This window comes from Dendronephthya gigantea, unplaced genomic scaffold (assembly GCF_004324835.1).
Source record: "Dendronephthya gigantea isolate DGI-Jeju-01 unplaced genomic scaffold, DenGig_1.0 000016F, whole genome shotgun sequence".
NCBI classification, from domain to species: domain Eukaryota; kingdom Metazoa; phylum Cnidaria; class Anthozoa; order Malacalcyonacea; family Nephtheidae; genus Dendronephthya; species Dendronephthya gigantea.
In genome coordinates, this window is record NW_021163026.1 from 260,255 (window position 1) to 279,360 (window position 19,106).

The 19,106-nt window shown below is 36.4% G+C and overlaps 3 protein-coding genes across 3 annotated transcripts; 2 read left to right on the forward strand and 1 right to left on the reverse strand.

The window, feature by feature from the left end:
- The first annotated feature begins 809 nt into the window (after nucleotides 1–809).
- On the forward strand, nucleotides 810–12,236 carry LOC114520578 (leucine-zipper-like transcriptional regulator 1). The gene is made up of 26 exons (XM_028540881.1): nucleotides 810–1,245; nucleotides 1,619–1,681; nucleotides 2,113–2,169; nucleotides 2,362–2,453; nucleotides 2,550–2,646; nucleotides 2,755–2,838; nucleotides 3,454–3,511; nucleotides 3,664–3,803; nucleotides 4,554–4,700; nucleotides 5,561–5,615; nucleotides 6,233–6,343; nucleotides 6,511–6,603; nucleotides 6,906–6,989; nucleotides 7,215–7,341; nucleotides 7,591–7,649; nucleotides 7,796–7,912; nucleotides 8,034–8,156; nucleotides 8,502–8,541; nucleotides 8,749–8,855; nucleotides 9,126–9,148; nucleotides 9,411–9,462; nucleotides 9,801–9,898; nucleotides 10,492–10,543; nucleotides 10,793–10,846; nucleotides 11,077–11,157; nucleotides 11,724–12,236. The coding sequence occupies exons 1-26, from the start codon at nucleotides 1,058–1,060 to the stop codon at nucleotides 11,808–11,810; spliced, it is 2,289 nt and encodes a 762-aa protein (XP_028396682.1). The 5' UTR covers nucleotides 810–1,057; the 3' UTR covers nucleotides 11,811–12,236.
- Nucleotides 12,237–13,146: 910 nt separating this feature from the next.
- Nucleotides 13,147–16,615, forward strand: LOC114520661. Its single transcript, XM_028540982.1, has 4 exons — nucleotides 13,147–13,719; nucleotides 13,936–14,271; nucleotides 14,709–15,560; nucleotides 15,968–16,615. The coding sequence occupies exons 1-4, from the start codon at nucleotides 13,165–13,167 to the stop codon at nucleotides 16,613–16,615; spliced, it is 2,391 nt and encodes a 796-aa protein (XP_028396783.1). The 5' UTR covers nucleotides 13,147–13,164.
- Nucleotides 16,616–17,397: 782 nt separating this feature from the next.
- On the reverse strand, nucleotides 17,398–18,708 carry LOC114520536 (putative ATP-dependent DNA helicase Q1). Its single transcript, XM_028540829.1, has 2 exons — nucleotides 18,570–18,708; nucleotides 17,398–18,443 (listed from the first exon to the last, which is right to left on the reverse strand). The coding sequence occupies exons 1-2, from the start codon at nucleotides 18,638–18,640 to the stop codon at nucleotides 17,600–17,602; spliced, it is 915 nt and encodes a 304-aa protein (XP_028396630.1). The 5' UTR covers nucleotides 18,641–18,708; the 3' UTR covers nucleotides 17,398–17,599.
- Between the last annotated feature and the right edge of the window lie 398 nt (nucleotides 18,709–19,106).

Below are 19,106 nucleotides of genomic sequence, written 5' to 3' on the forward strand. Positions count from 1 at the left end.
CAGGGTTTAATTAAGGTGGCTCCCTTGACGAAACCAACATAATGCATACAGGTATTGGAAAACTGACAGTTAAACTAAAATACTGCCGTTTGACATTGGAAGAACATAAACCGTCTTCATCCATGGATAAATCGAGGCTATGAAGCACATAACTGAAACGTACAGAAAATTACACTTCAAAAGCCAAAAAAAATCTCTCAAAAACTTTCTAAAACTCTTAAAAATGCAAAGTTCACTCCTGATTCACTCTTGATTGACAAGTCTCAGATACTTGCCAACTAGCAATTTTGTTTGCATTTTTAGTAGCCATTCAGAATGCATAAATTTTGTCTGCTTGTGGCAAAAACGCAAATTATTTATGTACACCATTTTACATGAAGTATTGCAAACCTAGGCGTTCTGATTGGCTTTGCCGAAAAATGTAAACAAACTTGCTGATTAAGTTGAAAAAGAAATTCCTCCTTCTTTCGCAGAATTAAAGGTCGCATAATTATTTGGTATTGTTAGGTTTTCCGTTAGAAGGCGAATTCCGTGTGGAAACTTCTACAATATTTCGTTACAGGTTTTACACTACAATAAGACTGCTTCAACACTTCGTTTCGTACGTTTCGATTTTACAATATTTACATCGTATAGATATTACATTATAGTACATATAATATATTCATCGTATGACTATAGACAATGCCGTAGGTATAATGTATAATATAATATATACATCATACATGTATCGTGTAGATTTATGCAGAAATATCAGCAGCATGCAGCTGATGCTAATTGCTAAATTATAGGAAAAACGCGGGCTCGTTTAAATCAACTTTTACACTTGATTGGCTATCTCGATCTCTTTCGACCAATCGTATTTCATTATTTCGTTTGTTTCACTCCGCTGGACAAGGTTCTGTTCTTTGACTTGGATTTTTGATGACATATTTGGAAAATATACCAAATATATAAGTTTTTATAGTTTTATGGATTTAAATGGTGCTGCAAAAAGCCACGAAACCTTGGAAATGGCTTGTCTAAAGGAAGGCTTTTTATAAACGCAGAATGCAAAATGAGTTTGTTACCGTTAAACGACCGAAATCTCGCTAGGAACGAAGATGAAAGTATTGATCAAATTGATGACTGCAAGAACGAAGATGTTTCCGATATTTTCGAGTGCTTGACACTGGATTTCAGCCCGTATGAAACGGTACATAGATGGAAACGAATGCCAGCTTGTGATGAGTTTGTAGGAGCGAGGTATAATGTCAGACAGTCAAATTTACTGACACACAGACAGTTTGTTTTTTCAAGCTCTAGAAATGACGTCATTTGTAGCAATTAGAAATCTTTAATCAGAGACTTCAAAGTATTCTAATGTTCATTTATTTTGCATCATGCTTGCTTCATCTTCAGCAAAGTAATGTTGCAAGAGATACTATCCAAAATATTTGGACAGTAAAAGTGAACAATGTAGTCTTAAGTCTAATTACCTTGGTGTATGTAGATCTTGTATGAAGCATCTGATTGCAATTGAGCCTTGCTATCAGCAAATAAACATAAAAATGGTACAACTATAACAACTAGCTATAATTCAATTTTGTATAAATAAACTTTGTTTTGTCCTTGACAGACGCAGCAAACATACAATGGTTGCTTACAATAATGCTCTGTATGTTTTTGGTGGCGATGACGGGTGAGAAAATCAATATATTTACTTTACATAAGTGAGTTGTCACATAACGTGATTAAATGCTTGCTTAATGCAATAATTGGTTATCCCAACACTGGCCAACAGACAAATAACAAATTACACAAAATGTACATACTTTAGTAAGAAAGTTTTTGTAAGAGTTGACAAAAAGGTGGTTGGGTTGCCAAGAAGGCATTTTGCTGGCTTATTCACATTGCAAGGGGGGAGAGAGGGAAATATTATCCAGGTCATGTGAAATGGCAGGAAATTAGGACTGGGACTAAAATAAAAATCCATTTCTTGGATTAAACCAACTTAATTTGAGAGATTGCAGTTAGCATGTTCTTCTTTAAGCCTAGATGCCTCATCTTAAACTCTCTTATATATGTTGGAATATATAATTTTTTGTTTTAATTGTACATTGTGAATTTCAGGAAACGAATGCTGAATGATTTGTTACGTTTTGATGCAAAGGACTGCTCATGGGGAAGGTAGTTTTTATATAAAGTTGATTTTTATACACCATTAGTGGTTGGATGAAATGTTGTTTAGAATTGCATGTAGTTAGGGTAAATGTTATATTCCTACTTGACATCTTGGAATATTTATCAATGATGTACCAATCTCATTCCACAAACCATTTACCAGTGAAAAATATACTTTTTTATTTTTGTGATGTGCAGAGTGGTAACCACAGGCAACCCTCCAGCACCAAGATACAACCATTCTGCTGTTGTTTATGGCACCAGCATGTTTGTTTTTGGTGGTTTCACCGGTAAGAGAAAACAGAAGTCTTTTTACACTGGTTCTTCGCAATACGAAAGATGATCAAACATACAAACAGCTCAAACTTATTTCTGTATTTCTGAAGGTGATATAAACTCGAATTCGAATCTTCTAAACAGAAATGATCTTTATAAGTTCAAGTTTACGAATGGTCATTGGTGTCATTGGCCAGTCGAAGGAAGGTAAAGTTGTGGAATCGTTTATATATTTTGTATTTCAACCAAAACTCGGAGGTGTAGGTTTATGCAGTTTTACATGAGGTATCTCACAATTGTTTTCACATTTCCAAGGGTGCCTCCAGCGCGCTCAGCCCATGGTGCGGCTGTTCACGATCACAAGTTGTGGGTGTTTGCGGGCTATGATGGCAGTAAGAGGTATGAGTTTGTATTAACGTAGTACGTACAGTACGTAATAAGCAATTTTTAAGATTTCATGTGACGTCATAGTCACGACGTCATTTCCGTGATGGTCAAATGACTCAAATCGAAATCGAGACTGGGCGATCGGAGTGAGTTGGTTCATTATTCTATTCCTTTGTTTTCTGCTTGGTCGAAAATATGTACAATTTTGTATCAGTGGCTCAGTTCTGTGCTGCGTTGAAGCATCTTAGGATGACCACTGATTACATTTCTTAGTAAAACTCACCAATCGACAATTTGCATGTTAAACTAACTCTTTCTTTTTCAAATTTTCATTATTCTTGAAAATTTCAAATCTAGACTTTTGACAGCTTTCGGGAAGACTGATTACTTTACAGTGCCCACACATAAGTAGAAGCAAGCGGTTTCCAAACGTGCAACGTTGTGGGTAGTGTCCGGGAACGTAAGAACCAATGTGAGGTTACCTCCCCTTTTGTGACCAGGTGATCTCGCGCTCGTAAAAACCAAAATAACAAATCATTCTGCAGTCAATAATTTGTTATATTTAGTCATCTATCCAGTTTTACTACACACGTCAGTGTATGAAACCGTAATTCGTTGTTTTCACAGGCTCAATGACATGTGGGTGTTGGATTTAACAAGTCTTGATACTGCCTTATGGCAAGAAGTAAGAATGCCATTTTTTTCACCAAACAACTAATTACAAAAGTGTAGAAGCAACATCATTAATTGCCACAGGGATGCCTTTTCCCTCCTGAATTTTTCTAACCCCCCCGTCATTGGTGGGTATGGTTGGCTACACGTATCTATTTATCTTAGGTTCGTCAGATTGGCGAGGGTCCACCGACATGTTGCAACTTTCCCGTGACCATCGCAAGGGACACCATGTTTGTTTTTTCTGGGCAAAGCGGAGCGAAGATCACGAACGATCTCTTTCAGTTTCACTTTGACACAAGGCAGTAAGTGTGAACGTTTTCCTGGGATGTTTTATTTGTGTTGAACCAATTTGCGCCCCATTATTGTTTGCTAGCTCCGTCTCCGCCATTCCGTCTTCCGCACAACGAGAAGTACAAGTGTGGCACACAAATAGAATGAAGGGTTCCTTCCGTTGTGTGACCAGCTTCGTACCCAGGCGCTTTAATAGTAAAATATACAACGTTGCATTCAGGTATTGTATAGAAGTTAGCTGAAAAAAGCAAGCGCGCAGGGGTGCTTTGTATGACGGTGGTTTTGGAATTGCGACTTTGTAACTATCAGAAACTATACTTAATATTTTTTTATTCTGTACAAAATAATGTATAATATAAGGTTTAAAGTAAACACTATTATTCTAAACACATGTTAATACTTGAAAAAGTGACGGAACGTTGGAGCCACACCCTAGAAACGCGACAACTACTCGCATTTTATGGTCCACCTGAATACACAGTAAAAATATTTTCATGCAGTGACAGATTCAATTTTGGATTAAACACGACGAAATTATTATTCTGGTTTATTCTTGAAATACTTCAAAGCTCAATTGTCAAGCCTTCGTATCGAATTCAGATTGCCCCTAGCCATTAGCCGGTCACATTTGCCCGACCTACCCCCAGTCTGCATGTGTAAGAAGGGAAGATGTCAAATTGCCTGCCGGTCTGAAAGACCGAGGGTAATATTTCATTTTTCTGAATGAAAGATAAGCTGAATATCTTCGCATATTTCTGAAGGTGGCGACGCATATCCAATGCTCACATTTTACGTGGATCTCCACCCTCACCACAACGTCGGTATGGTCATACTATGGTTGCACACGAGTCCTATCTCTACGTGTTTGGAGGAACTGCTGATAATATCCTTCCAAATGATCTGTACTGGTATGTATCGTACGATCAACCACTTACCAATCACATTTTAGATTCATTATTCAGCAATTTTGATTGGGCGCCAACTTTTTCACTTTCCAATCAAATTGACTTCATTTCTTGACCAGAAAGTTTGAATTCCTGATTTGAAGTCGCTCACTAGTTCGCGGCGCTCACTCGTTCGATATCATTCTCAACACTCAAAATAAATTCCATATTTCCAAGCATACATGTATTATTCTCTATTTATTTAATATATTGTAATTCAAATCAACTAATTTTACTGTCAATTCAAGATTCGCTGAGACACTAACCGTGCCGAGGCTAGGTGCTTAAGATTGCCACAGAAGCGTCGTCATGTGGAAGGAGGGGAGGGACGGAGTTTTCTGCCTAAGTCTTATTTTTATGTCTCGAGTTTCCCGAAAGAACTTCAAATGACTTTAACCAGATTAACTGTGCTTTAACTTTGCGATTCTTTCCTCGGAACAGAAATATTTCCGAATGAGATATAAAAGGATTCTACAGCGCATGTGCATGCACTGATGCTTTCGGTAATAATTACATATACGTTGTGTATACGCTGGCTTAGAGGTCCAGATAAAAACTATTTTGCCGAAGTGAAGGTATCAGGTTTTGAGACCGGGAGAAAATATTGTTCTAATCCGCCAACTGCTGATTTGTAAAAGAATTTTAAATTAAGTTTATTTACAAATTGCTGAATTACGATCTATAGCTTAATATGTTAAATGTCATGCGCTTGTTCCTTAGCGCACATTATTCGCACTGAATCAATGAATTATATTTCACACGTTATGAGAACTGATCCCGTCGTAAATCGTAAAACTGCTAATGTTTATTTCTGCATCCCATAGTTACGATCTTGACGACCAGACGTGGCATGTTGTTGAAGTCTCAGAGGACAGTCAGGTAAATATGATAAAGGAGTCGTGCAGCATATGAGCTGTGTATTTTCACACTTGGAATTATTCTATATATGTCACAACTCTATATGACAAAAGTGAATGGTATATATGTTTTATAACGCCTGTTTCGGACGTCGAACTTTTCGTGTGCTGAATCATTAGGTTGATGAGTTTAAGTTTTTCTTCATTTGCATTCGAATCTTACACTAGCCATGGCCAGAACTTTTGAATAATGAAAATGTGCAAACTTTTATTAAATTCTTGTCACAAATTCTCATTGTATTACTGGATGTTTTCACTAATTACCATATACCAGCGAGTAGCTATATTATAACGGTCGCGAGACAATATGAATTAAATTTCCGAGTAGGAAGTATGCACATAGCCATTGGTGAAGAAACTTAGTCCTAAAAAGTACAAACTTCGGCTTGATAATTCTTCATATCATGTTCAACTTCATTCAATAATTGTCAACTGTTGAACTCGCAAAAGAAATCCGTCCGGCAGATTCACTCCCCAATCGTTCTAGCCACGGCACTGTCACCACTGTCTGTAAAATTTCTATTCGCTGGTGATATCTATACTATCGAGTGAACTCCTGACTTAACTTGCTAATTTTAGGTTCCGCATGGCAGATTATTCCATGCTGCTGACGTCATTGATGACGCAATGTATGTGTTTGGTGGAACTCTAGACAACAACATTCGAAATGGAGAAATGTATAGATTTCAAGTAAGGGCTCTCTCGGTGCATTCATTCCATAAACACCATTTGCACCATTTGCACCAGTCGTAAGGTCGAAAAAGTTTCTGTACAGTGGATCAACAATGATTTGTCTTCATCAAGCCTCGATATAGAACAGGTGAAATTTTTCCTTAATCGTGTGTTTATTCACATAGTTTTCTAGCTACCCAAGGTGCACTTTGCGAGATGATTTTGGAAGGCTGCTTGATAGCAAACAATTTTGTGATCTCACGTTTGTCGTAGGAAAGGTATTAATTTTAATATTCCTGATAATAATAATAATGTGAGCACGTGGTTCATATCTGGGAGAAGGTCAAATAATTTTCAAATAGTTATCCGCCACTGATGTGAAATGTGGAACAAGCGGGAATTTCGCTTCAGACTAATTACAAAGTTTGTTTACATTTTCAGTAACCAATCAGAATCCATAAATTTTGATAACTTCCGGTTTTTACCATTTACATGACGTTTTAAAAATTAAGGCATACTGATTGGCTTTGGCTTTGTAAACAATATTCTTCCTTGTTTGAACGTGATTGAATTGTTGCAGGACGAGAATGAAATCGACGCTCACACCACTGTTGTGGCGTGTCGTTCAAGATGGCTTAAGAACAAGATTGAACAAGTGAAAAAGGTTTCTTCTCTATTCAAATTTTAATAGCCTGCTCGCAGACTCAGTTTTTATTTGCTAGGAAAATTCGAAAGGGTTACGGGTTTTGAATTTTTTCCTTTCAAAACTTCCGGTAAATTATAATTTAGTCTGCGAGCAAGTCGAGGGCATAAGAGAAGGCCTGCATGCATGTATAAATAAAGTTCTGTATTTCAAGCAGTCCTACATTGATTTATTTGTTAACATCAGATTGAGGTTAATTCATCCATTGCTGTGGAAGAAAAACTCAAGATAACTATTGATGATGTCCAACCAGAAGCTTTCTCGATCGCGTTGAGATTCATGTACACGGACTCCATATACGCTCTTGTCAAAGGCAAGTATTTGGTTACCACAGCATAAACACAATATATGGTGCGGTTTTCTGACAGATAGAAACGAGTTGATAGTTATGGATAGATATGGAGTATTAGGGCTCTTTTTCACTGTCCCTTTTTTACGTATCGTACACGCACGTAAAAGTTTAAAATAATTTAAATGATACTTTATATAGATAAAATGATTTAAATGATATAGATGTATGTAACGTAACTGCAATTTTTCTGTGTACTGCTTTAATTTCTAGACGTCCCTGAACTTGAAGTAATTCGTATCATTATGGATGTTTATTGTGTCGCCTTAAAGGTAGTTGTTTATTGTTGTCTACGTTGGAATTGGCACTCTGTTTCTGAGCTATCCTACAACGCATGCTTGAATATATCTATGTAATAATATGTATGCCTTCCATGCAATCCGACGTTATAGGCCGGAATGTCTTTGATTTTTTTTAGCTTGAGCTGGGCAGACTTGAGCAAATCTGTGTCCAATATATTGAAACTTCTGTAAACCAAAGTAATGTTTTGATGGCATTAGATTGTGCATCGCGTTTAGAACTGGCCGCATTGAAGGTAAATAAAGAAATGGATAAGATTGGAAAGAAAGTGAAGTTGTATATGTTGAATTTGGTTACTATAGCCACCTATATATATATTCACGTATACATAGCAGATTTATTTTTACTTTTTTTAGGATTATTGTCTTCGTTTTATCGTACGTGGTTCAAACTTCAAGACGATCATAATGACCCAACAGTTTGAAACGCTACCGACCCCCCTGATGGTTGAAATTGTGCGACGTCTCCATTTTCCTGTCGTAAGTAGGACGTCGAGTATTTTAAGAACTGTTCCTATGAACCGGGGCGACTCTTGTGGCTAAAGAAATATTTTCGTAACTTAAACCTTTTTTTACGCCGAGGTTCATTTATGTGTAAAGAGATTTAAGTTGTAGCCTTTTTTGATGTAAAAATATCACATTCAATCTTCCTGGAATAACTCTGTAAAATATGTTAAAACAGCTAATTATTGAAATTGTTTGCTTCAGATTCATCTCTTTTTTATCATTTCTACTGGGTGGATATATACAAACAAAAAATTGGTTGTTTTAACCAAGTTTTTATATAGTTACTTTAGTCAATAAAAATTGGTTTTATGTTTCTAGGCAACAGTACCTGAACCTCATCAACTTACAGTCCATTCAGGTAGCTGATAATCATGTAATAATGGGGCTTGCCCATGCAATTCTTCATATAGAGCTCTGATTAACGAATGGTTTATTAGCATCCCGGATTCCTGGGTTTCCGCGAAGATTGGAATGACTTTGAGTTTTTAGATCCTTTTGTCCATATCCCGCCAGTAATTACCCCCACCTCCCTACTTTGTTTTAAACATCTTTTCATGTTCTTCAGTGTCTTCTCTGGAAGATGATTTGAAGTCATTTTGGCATGAATCAAGTGACGGTAATCTGTGTGATATTACAATGATGGTGGGAGATACCCACATCAGAGCTCACAAGGTAATTATCTCGGTCCCACTACAATAACTATGCTCAGTGCTAAGTCTAAATAATACATCCTATTGAGTTTAGTGACCCTGATTTCAATCCTAAAAACCCAGTTTTCAATGCTGAAAACCGAGTCACTAAACCGGGTTTTTGATAAGGCTGTTCAAATTCAGTTATGTAAAGCTAAGCAAAATCTCTTGATTTTGTTAATTAGATCTTCTTATGTTTAAAGAAGTATATTATATATGCAATAAAATTTTCCTTTCGATTTTTTTACTTCAGGCAATTCTTACAGCACGATGTAGGTATGTTGGAATCAATTTTGAATGTAGCTAACATCGTTAACTGTAATGACGAAACCAACTGCTCACGTCGTTTTATTGTAAAAACTATGTCGAACCTTCTTAAACGCCGTCGCCTTTTAAGGGTTAAAACTGACCTTAAAACCGATCACAAATACTAATTTTCTATAAAGTTTAGAGACCAGGTTTTTTTTTGTTTATTTATATAAGATTTTAATGTAATAAATGTTCATGCGATGATTGCGTTTTGTCTCTCACTATGTAGTTACTTTGAAGCTATGTTTAGATCCTTTATGCCTGATGCTGGGCTCGTCAGGGTAAGTCAAAAACGAGCGGAAGTCAATTCCGTTTGTTTATACATTTTGAACTTCTGTATTTTTACAATAGGATGTGCTGTGTAAATATATATCACACCGCGTGAAGGTCGCTACGCTCATCAATGAATATGCATGAACTAGAGGTTATGTTCAGAAAATTCTAAACGTGCGCAATTTTACACCAGAGGCCTTGTAGCCCGTTCCAACTTAATCCATTTTCACTTTAACCATTTAGCAGAACCAATGCGGATTTCCCTTTAATATTTCTGTGTGCGTGCGTTCATAAAATGCTTGATGTGCTGTCCATTTTTCTAAACCGTGTGTTTTGGAATTAATAGATCACAATTGGTGATACGATTCCATCTCTTCAATCCTTCCACTCTCTGCTCAGATACATTTATTATGGTGACGTGAAAATGCCTCCTGAAGATTCTCTGTATCCTTCCTCATTGAACAACAACGTATTCTGAAATTTGATTTTCATGATCTTTATTCGTCCTGCGATGCTCTACGATCCAATGTCTGTATCGATAATGAAATGATATTTTCCGCATGCTTGACTGACTAGCGACCACAAACGTCATACGACCAACCTTTGAAACCTAAGCCTAAATAATGCTTATTTTCGGCTTATTTTTTATGTAGTTTCCTGTAGGGTTTCACATGCACCAAGGATTTGCCCTGGGTTAAAGCGCATGGTGCCATCATAAAAATCAAGTCCCGGCTTATTTTCTTTGATTAGTTCTTTACCGAATACAATAATTTTATGCTTTGTGGATTTAGTAGCGTGTAGAATAGCGAGAATTCTTAAGGAAGAAGACGATAAAGGTATATCAGCCTAGAAAATTGGTTGTGAGATTCCACGAGAAGCTCGTAGTTTTCCCATTTAGAAATGTGTTCAACTAACATGCATACTTCTGTTGAGATTAGCGTAGCATGTCTCTGTTAAGAATAAAATACGGGTTGCGTTTGATAACGTTGAGTTTTTGTTAGCTTTCGATGTTAATTTTTATCTTAACGTTGGGGAAGATATCTTTTGTCTGCGCCATATTTCTTCGGTTTTACCAACAACAGGCTCCAGGTATGTCATTGTAATGTCGGATGAGAAGTTGTCGTCCTCGCAACTCATACGCCGTAATTTGCTGTAAATCGGTTTTCATGTTCTGGATTACACGTCACAAGGACAAATAATCACGTCATATCCATTTCCTGGTCAAAACCTACTCGTTTTCTGTTAAGACGGTTTCATGAAAAGACTTAAAACAAGCCTGTTGTATGCCCTTGCCATGTATTGGTTCAGAAATTATTGTATTTATTCTCGTTTTTCTAGGCAATTTGTAAAAGCAACTTAGAAATGAATGTCTCTTTCAAAAATGTCGTGGAGGTATTTATAACAGAAATTCATTTTGTTGTATTCGAAGGTTTTTGTTCTATATCGCTTCCAAACTGAATTATTGACAAAAACTTTATTCAAATTTGTTGGTGAGACCGTGGACTAGCTTACGTTGTAGTTGCGTTTTAAGCAGCTGGTTTAAAAAGGTCGATCATAAAGAATTAAAGAATAATCACGTAGTTCTCTAAAGAGTGTATTAGATAGCAATGAATATTTTTAAGGTTTTAGAAGCAGCAGACAAGATTGGTGCGACAGAAATGAAAAAGCATGCTCTCACATTGATTGCACAAGACTTTCCAAAAGTAATGTTATCCTATTTTTTTTAACGTTTTATTCAGCACATTGCATTAGTCCTAATTTTACAAAAACCAGATAGGGTAAGCCGTAAATAACCCCGATTTACTTACCTGCATGCAAGAGATTGTGCATCCCCTCAACTGATCTAAGATTTAAACCCCAAATACATTATTTATTTTTATATTCCAAGTGTCTTACTAAAGGCTATAATCATATCGACACCCACCGTGGTCAAGCAAATTTTTCAGCTCACCCGGTTGTTGACTCAGAGTAGCAACATCACAATATTCATTTCATATATACACCTGAGTCTTATGCACTATTAATATCGACACCCATTCGATATATTGGTTAAGATGGCACTCTCAGAGTTTGAAGTCCCGTTCACACTTCACTCAATTTATTGGTATACCTGCGTACCCAATTTTATCCGTGCTCGGGCAACCAACACAAAAGGCCGCGCAGAGAACGAATTGGTAATGGTACACCTATTTTAGCTGTGCTATGCCAATAAATAAAGTGCAGCGTAAACGGGACTAAGGACCCCCTAACTTCGTTCTTTACATTTTAGGTAACAGAATCGCGCAGCATCTCAAAGCTAAGTCGTGATTTACTGCTGGATATATTGTACACACTGGCAGAGCAGAAGAAAAATTAGGAGAATTTATACCTGAGGCACGATTAGAAAAACAAGGAGTACACTTAGTCGACTCATCCCACAGATTAAAACGGCGAAGTTCAGGTTCATGTTCATTCAGTAATCGGCCAATTTCGTTCTGCTTTCTCCCCCCCCCCGGGCTGTACGAAAGTTGCTTGAAAATACTGTTGATAAAACAATAATCATTGATTTTGGGCAGGTACTGATCTGGGGCTATCACTAAAGAGACTAAAAGTGAAACACAAGCAAATCTTTAAACACAAACAACTTTTCAAACTAACCAATAGCATTTGGAAAATTAGACTAACTCTTGAATCAATCGTGTAAACGAATTGTAATTCAACCCATAGTTAGCATCAGTTGATCTGATGTCTGTTGTAAAAAATACTTTTTATTTTATAAACGTAACAAATTTATCTCGGCAATTTTGATTTAAATCGAAATTTTAAGTTAACCATCGTTCTATAATGTAGTTTTTTACCACGAAAAAACGTTGTCTCCCGCTTGTTTCGCTGTTTTAGGTGCAGCATTTCTTATCAAATTAGCGCATGATATTTTTATTTTTTCACTTCGACAAAAACAACTCGCCCCCATTTTGAAAAATCTGCTTATTTGATTATCGTGTAATGATCGACCAATCAGAGGCCAGTATTTTCATTGTACCTTTGTCATTACATTATTGTATATTTATTATACAGCGACTCTATAATGTGCTGTAGGAAGGCCTATACTGCATGCTTTTTTTTGAGCGAGTAGGGCTTTTTATAAGTCAGGATCGATTCATATATTACATATAATTATATATGAAATTACGAGAGGCCAAATTATCTAAACCTATCAGACTAACTACCAGTTGACAGAGTTGTCACGATATTGCTTCTTGTTCAGAATAGGAAAAAAATTCATTCTTATAGGAAATAATTTAATTTGTGCCACCCGTAACCCCTGCATGTACATACAACGTACGTATCTCATATTTATATTGTCAAATTTTCATGCAATTTCTATTGTATCTCGCTCACCTATAGCTAAGTTCTTAGCATCTCTCAGTTTGTAGAAACTATTCTACTGGAATAAGACAGGTTTAGACGACGAACTTTTCATATATCGAACCCTATTGTCAGTATTGAGCTAAATTCTATTTTTGCAGTTCATTAACTTCTTATCCGTCGAAAAGTTCGACGTCTGAGACGGACCTAACACTATTTTCAAGCCTGGCGCACACGACGCGATTTTTGTCGTACGATTTTAATCGGTCGACTAAACCCAACCTCGTACCCAGGGTCTTTTCTCTGTGCTCACTCTGGGGGGAACACGAACTGCGAGTATAATGCGAGTTGAATAATACGGAGATATGAACTCTGTTATATTTGCATTATTAAGCTGTGCATCGCGGCAACATATCAAGTTTCATATCAAATTTCATAAGCAGAAGCACATGTTTCGGGTGACAAAAGCCAAAAAGTCTTTTATCCCGATGGCTTCGAAGGAAACACCGAAAAAAATTTATCGAGCAAGAAATTCTTCGATTGACCCGTTGTCCTGTAGACTTTGTCGATCTATTGGTGACGCGAATCATCGCAAAAATTTATTTAGTACACTAAACGAAGAATTATTGAGGACTGTAGAGCAATTGTGCGGCCATCCGTTGTTGCGAGATCCAAGTTTGCCTCATCTGTTGTGTCGACCATGCGAGCGCAGACTAAAGCACATTAAAGAATTTCGAGAAGTTGTAAGAAAAACACAGAACGAATTTCGCCAGCAACAACCTTGTGAAACAAGAGTGAAACGGTGCCTAGAAGCCTCACCGTCGGCATCCCAACCACCAAGAACTCGTTTGCACACATCTGGGCCTTCAGCAAGAACTTCGCTCAATTTTGGGGTACAAGTTCCATCTTCTGATAAAGAGGTATTACATGTTGTTAAAGTTGGTCGTGTATATTTACATAAAGCTGCCTCTCAAATTTACATATTGCGTCTTATTAATAATTCATATAAAATATAAAGAAAACATTGATATAGCTTTGAAATCTTGTGTTATATTACTACAAATGCCGCGAAAAAAAAATATTGTATGTTTGAACGTGTCGCTATTTAGTAAAATACCGCGTTTGATTTGTTATAGAATATAACTGCGTTGGATGAAATATTAAACGAGGCGAACAGAGAACTGATTAATATTGCCCGTAAAGACGAGCCATCCGTGCTAAGGAATGGAACATACGCAGGATTAAGTCAGTCAAACTGGATGACAGAAGTGGTAAATGAGCTCTCGACGAGGTGTCCTAATGTTGCAAAAATATTGTCAAGTTTGCTCGATTGTTCTATTTTGGATGCAGGAAATAAACTACCGCCAATTTCCCTAATTTACGGCATTATCATGTTTGTGAGATGTCATCACTTGAGCCGCATTCAAAGAATCAACACCATTCTTCTGACAGAAGGGAAAGCAACTAAAAATGTATGTTCTTTTAAATCCATATTTATAATTTGAAGTTTGTTTGATTAATAGTTAGCACAATAGTCAATACCGCAAGGTTTTTAACTTTTTGTAGGTTTGATTATTTAGATCTTTGAATTTCTAACTGTGCTGTTACTATTAAAACCCAATCATAGACAAATTGTCATGCATAATGCATTCCTTTTATTCAGCTTATGTTCACAATAGAAGTGATTATTATGAATGCTATTTGTTATTACTGTTGTGTTAATCAAGCTACAACTATCATACTTATATTGGTAAACCTTGTATTATTTTGATGTTTATCCTCTGAAACTTTGAAAAAATGCATTTGAATTTTAGCTGAAATTTTTTTAATTACCAGGTAGTGAAAATATTTATTACGATTCATGCCATCAGGGATACATATTTATACATGTTAATCTACTTACTTTTAGTTGATTGATCGATTCAACAAATATGGGCTCTGTTTGAGTTTTTCTAACAAATATGTTGTGCTTGACGATATTGGGAAACATTTTTTGGATCGTGCTGTCGAGTTGGTCAAATCTGGGATGAAATTTGTCTATGTGGTTGATAACATAGATTGGGAAGAGAAAGTGCATGACATGAGAGCAGACCATCAAAACAAGAGTGTGCATGCATGTGCAACTAGCATGGTGTTCAACAGAGTGCCAAGTGACCACTTACCTGACAATGGTCCACAGAAAGATATCGCAACTTGCAATTTTCGTGAAATTGTTTCATTGTCAGATGCAGAAATGACAACAATTCGGAATCGGTATAAAGTATTCATTGCGAGAATCCTGGTTCAAAAGTTCACTGAACTATTTGGTTTAAAGTCCTACATTCCAGAGGATCTTGTACTTCATGAAAATTCTGAGAAGACAGCTTTGAAATCCGAAATTATGACCCTTCCAGTTCTCATGAAGGATGAAAAAAAGTACAGTGACTGTGTGGATGTTTTGGATCAATTGGAGCAATGGACAGAGGATGTGTGCAAAGCTAGTGGCATATACAACTTTGATCAATCTCCATCTACAGCTTCCCATCCTATTGTTCAGGTGCCCACACGCCCAGATCAACCACGATCACATATCCCACCAGTTGGTTCCCAAACTGATCCTTTAGAAGGTGTGAAAATTCCCTGTTTTGGTGATGAGTTGACCCGAGTAAGGTTTGCTGGAGCACGAGATCTTCGCTCTGGATGCCATACACCCAAACAACGACTGGATCATTTGTACCCGTATCGCATTGTTGGATGGCATGCTAAAAGAAGTTTCTTAAAGGTAAATTCCTGGTCATGGATATGATTTTCCTGTTACAAAATTGTGTTATGTTACTCTTTTATATCATTGACACTACCAGCAGTTGTTTATAATCCTGAAAGGTTTTAAAATACATTTTGAACAAATTTATTTGTTTTTGTTTCAACCTAACATATAAAAACCTCGAAAAAAGCAATCTCAGGTTTTTCAGGAAGAATTAACTAAAGCTAGATTTGATTTTTCTGGTTGCATGAAGACATCATGTCTTATGATTGATTTATGACGAATTTTTCAAAAAAATAGGGTCCAATATTGGATCTTGTTACCACACCTACTACCTGTTACAATACTATTACATTGATATCTTGCATCTTGCCCTAATACTACATAGAACATAAAGTTAAATAAAACTTGCATTATATTTGTAGTCTGTCTTCAAAAGACTCTACAAGAACTCTGGAAGAGAAGCAGGTACCATTAGATACTTCCGAGAGGTACTCAACAGGAGAAATGTTACAGTCGATATAAAACATTATGAAGACTGTGAGCAGCTGTTCATGAGTGTTGGCAATTGCTATCTTGTTGAAGCATTGCTAGAGTTCTTCAAGATGGAAAATGTAAACGATTCTCCAAAGGAAAATAATCCATTGCCTGATCAAGAGGATTTGAGTGAAGAAGAAAAAAAAACCCACCTAATGACTGTCTTAGACAAGTTCTTGGATGAGTATGTTTTCCAAGACACTTCATGCAGCGATGTTGACAGTTTAGAGGAAAATATCTCAGACAACAACTCATCAGATGGCATTTTTAATTATTCTGTCAATCTTCTTCGATCCTTCATGGTTCTATTTGATTGCAAAGATGCAGTGGCATATGGGAATGGAGAACATTTGGCATTAATCCAGAAACAGATGTTGTATTACTTCTCATCTGTTTCTGGATTTAATGTATATGCAATTGAAATGCTAGTTACCACCATCCAGAATGAAGTTTTACTCTCACCTGCTGAGTCACATCTGTGTAAATGGGCTGCACTAGTCAACTGGAAGGAGGTGGTGGTAAAAACATTGAAATAGACCTGTTGCAAGAGAACCGGAACAGGGACATGAAGGGGCTAATTAGTTTGATGGGAGCAAACAAGACAGAGAAGGCCATCGAAAGGATGAGCAAGGCAGCTGGAGGAATCCGTAAGATTGTAGATGTTTTTGAAAACCAAGCTTCCATTAAACAAAAATCATCAGCTCACTCGCACAAGTCCTCATTGGAAGATGAAAAAAAAGTTCTTGCTGATTTGCGCAAATTGAAGCCATTTTCGTATGTTCAAGGAAGATCACATACAACATTTGCTGGAATTTCATCAAACCCACTTTGTGCTTTTGATGAAGAAAAGTTTTCTGAATGGTTGAAAAGACATCAAAAGAACATTGCATTACATTTTCCTGTTGTTAGTGACTTAGATTCTGACAGAGAGGAAACTGATGAACCAGAAGAAAATCAGAACTCTTAAAAGGTAGAACTCAGAACACTTTATTTATATATATATATATATATATATATATATATATATATATATATATATATATATATATATATTGTATATATTGTATAGTATTGTATATAGAGTATAGTATTGTATATAGAACCCATGTTTTTATGTTAACAAAAATATAATAGTTTTTTTGTACACTAGAATAATAATAATTGTATAATTACTATTAATTACTATTAATAATTTCTACAGTATTAGCAATATAAACTACATGTATTGGTGAAAATAAAGTTGCCATTGGGTAATTAAAAAAAAATGCAATAGACACTGCAAAATTGGTTAACAATTTTATTCAATGTTTCAACTAGGTTTCAGTCATCATCAGGCAACTGTAAGTTAGTAAAAAAACCATATAAAAATGTTAACCATCTTTGGAGAGTCTCTTGTTTTGTTCTTTTTAATGCATTGGTAAACTGTATGTAGTTTAGTCAAGATGTTCCTTTCTTAATCAATATGTACATTATGTTTCACAGCACTACATATGTTATTTATATTTGTTCTTAAATAGGATCTATGAAGTGCAACTAGCACAATCACATTCTTCACCACAAACACTACAACAGAAGTGTTTGGGAGAAAGTGGTTTAATGTACCTTTCATCTGTGTCCATTGATTTCAGCAACATATATCTGAGACATGTGCCTCTGTTTTGACAATAAACTCGAATATCTTCTTGCATCCCCGGTTTGTTTTTTGCAACATCCCGATTATTGTAATATAGGACTGCAGTTGCATGGTTTCCATCTCTCCCAGCTCTTCCAGTTTCCTGAACATACGCTTGTATTGTGTATGGTGGAGTGATATGCACAACACTTCTGATGCCTTTGATATCAACACCCATCCCCAAGGCTACTGTTGCAAATACAACCCTGATTGTGCTTCCTGTAGCACATGTCAACTGCTTCAAGACTTCATCCTTCATCTCCTTAGTTTGAGGCGAATGAAACTGTGCAAATAATCTGTTTTCAGGAATTGGTCTGCCTCCCTTGGGATAATATTGATCACATCCCAGAACAAATTCAAACAGTTTATATGCAAACCCGCACCACTTCAAGGGGATGTAGATTATTGTCAAAGGATAGCACATCTGCTGTTTTTTCAAACCTTCAGCTATAGGAGTAAGGATTTCTGTGAGAGAATCAATATCTGGTCCAGTTCTGAAATGCTTTTTGTATGTTATGTTCATGCGATCAGGATTGCCAATGATTTCCACACATGTTTTTAAGCCCAGGGATTTTTTGATACAATCCCTATCATATCGGTTTGCTGTTGCAGTCATGGCTATGACAGGTACATTTGAAAATGTGGCACACAAGGCACCCAGATTTCCATAATCCACTCTGAAATCTTTACCCCTGATATAAATATAAAACACATTGAAATGATAAATATATACTATACACTTGAAATTGCAAGACTTGTTTTATAGGAGGAAAAGTTGTGTAATATATACAATGTATTTTATGTAATAAAACACTTACCATTCTAAAATGCAATGGGACTCATCAACAACAATAGCACAAACGTTCTTTTGATACACAATGCTTCGCATCAATCTTCGTCCATATAAACAGGAAACAAGCGACTCAGGGTGTGCAAATACAATATTATAATATCCTTCTTCAAGTTTTATTTTGTCATTAGAGGAAAGTCACAAACAACATCAGATCTAATGCCATCATCTTTGTCTTCCGCATCCTCAGAGTCTTCTGCTGCTACGTTCCTAACGTCGAGGACTGATGCACGAATTATACCCGCATTTAATCGTGAAATCTGGTCTTTCATCAGAGCATTTAAAGGCGACACGACGACGATTATAGAATCAATGTGTTCGGTGTATTTGGCAACACCGTTCTTAGCCGCAAATAACAGAGCAGGAAGCAAGTAAAAAATCAATGATTTACCGTATCCAGTTGGTAAAACCGCAAGAACATCCGAATTAAAAAATACCTTTTCTAAGCAAATCACCTGTTTTGGCTTTAACATGAATTCGCTATACAAACTATTTTGTATTGCAA